General features: G+C 57.4%; 1 protein-coding gene across 1 annotated transcript; it reads right to left on the reverse strand.

Annotated features, from left to right (window-relative positions):
- Nucleotides 1–744: 744 nt before the first annotated feature.
- On the reverse strand, nucleotides 745–1,671 carry LOC138812647 (olfactory receptor 6Z7-like). Its single transcript, XM_070000703.1, has one exon. The coding sequence runs from the start codon at nucleotides 1,669–1,671 to the stop codon at nucleotides 745–747; it is 927 nt and encodes a 308-aa protein (XP_069856804.1).
- Between the last annotated feature and the right edge of the window lie 426 nt (nucleotides 1,672–2,097).

Below are 2,097 nucleotides of genomic sequence, written 5' to 3' on the forward strand. Positions count from 1 at the left end.
AGGGCTGGCCTTTCCCGGGACCCGGCTGGTGCTGCTCTCCTGAGCCCCCAGCCCTCTTTGTGTTTGGTGTTTTGGTTATTGATTTGATTTGATAGATTTTTCTGTGATAGGGTCTGTGCAACCTCTGAGCTAGCCTCAGTCTGTGGTCCTCTGGCTTCGGCCTCTTGAGCCGCTGGGACTGTGGGCAGCATCCCCACCCTGGACTGCCTCAAAGGGAAATGCGTTGGTCGCCTTCCCCCTGCCCTGCAGAGGAGAGCAGAGCCCTTCTTGTGTGCCCACCCCTCCTCTTCCACACACCAAGGTCTTTCATGATCGGGGTGATTCTCTGCTCCCCAAATGCTGGACGGAACCATGTGACTGCGCACCAACTTGGTGTGACCCCAGGACGTGGGCAGTGACATCACAAAACTACGGGTGTCCAGCCATGAACCGTGTTCCTCCTGGGGGTTTTAAAATGAGGATTGGTACACAGACAGACAGACAGACGCACACACGCTTGTGCACACACACACACACACACACACACACACACACACACACACCTCGGCTGCCTAGTACAAAGGGAGTGTGGTAACCCACTGCAGGGCTCGTGAGTGGGACACGGTTCCACGTGGGTCACCAGCTGCAACCTTAGGGATTTGTACTCTTGCCTCTAGCTGGGTCGGAGGTGATGTGGGAATGGAAAGTTTTCTCTGCAGTTGACGTTGTGTGTTTGGGGGCGCTGGGCCTTGGGCCTACGCGGGATCAGGACCAGCCCAAGGTCTTGCGCACAGCGTCATGCACCTCCTTGTTGCGCAGACAGTAGATGATGGGGTTGCACATGGGCGTGGCCACCGTGTAGATCACCGACAGCATCTTGTTCAGGTCCATGGACTTGATGCGGCTGGGCCGGCAGTAGATGAAGAGGGTGGCTGAGTAGAAGATGCCCACTACCACCAAGTGCGAGGCACAGGTGGAGAAGGCCTTGCGCCGGGCAGTGGCCGACGGCATGCGCAGCACCGCCCTGCCAATAGCCACATAAGAGGCCAAGGTCAACAGAAGAGTTCCACAGAGGATGACAATGGCAGAGATGAAGTCCACCAGCTCCGTGAGTGCCACGTGGGTACAGGACAGGTTGAGCAGCGGGGAGACGTCACAGAAGAATTGATTGATGATGTTGGGGCCGCAGTAGGACAAGCTGGCGATGCAGGTGGTCTTGGCCACGGAGACCACCAGCGCCCCCAGCCAGGAGGCTGTGGCCAAGGCCATGCAGACCTGGGGCCGCATGAGCAAGGGGTAGTGCAGGGGCCGGCAGATGGCCACATAGCGGTCGTAGGCCATGGACGCCAGGAGCAAGCACTCCGTTCCAACAAGGATGATGAAGAAGAAGAGCTGGGTCATGCAGGTGGTGAAGGGGATGCGGTAGGGCCCAGCCCACAGCCCCAGCAGCAGCGTGGGCATGGTGACAGACACGTAGCTCATCTCCAGGCAGCTGAGGTTGGCCAGGAAGAAGTACATGGGCTTGCGGAGCTCGCTGTGGGTGCTGACCAGGTAGACGATGAGCGCGTTCTCCAGCAGTGTCAGCAGATAGAGGGCGAGGAAGACAAAGAACAGGGAGGCTCTGACGCCTGGCCTGGTGGACAGGCCCAGGAGGACGAAGTACTGGACCCGGGTCGAGTTGGCCACCTCCATCCGTGGGGAGAAGGAAAAGGAAACAGTAGATAGAGAAGTGTCTGCCGCTCTCCGGTCCTGGACAATTGGGAAAGCACTGGGGTTTTGCTCACATGGGAGAGTGCCCGCCCAGCAAATTCAAGGTTCTGAGTTCAAATCCCACATTGAAAACCACAAAGTTTATTTTGGTGGGAGTGTATTGAGAACACTGGGACCCCATGGCAGGGCAAGGTCTGTGGGAAATCTTGTCACACGGGGATTCCCCTCAGCCACGGGTCCAGAGCTTGCTCCTCTTCTCAATAAATTGGGGATGGTGGGCACACCACTGATCTGAAGGCCAGAGAACAGTGCTCCAAGCGTTCACCGTGGCTCTAAAGGAGAAATGAACACAGGAAATGGTTCTGTGGGTGGGAACAAAGCCTGGCCCTTTCTGGTCTAGCTTCCTTT

This window comes from Dipodomys merriami, unplaced genomic scaffold, assembly GCF_024711535.1.
Source record: "Dipodomys merriami isolate MVZ:Mamm:240054 unplaced genomic scaffold, mDipMer1.0.p SCAF_57, whole genome shotgun sequence".
In the NCBI taxonomy this organism is placed as follows: domain Eukaryota; kingdom Metazoa; phylum Chordata; class Mammalia; order Rodentia; family Heteromyidae; genus Dipodomys; species Dipodomys merriami.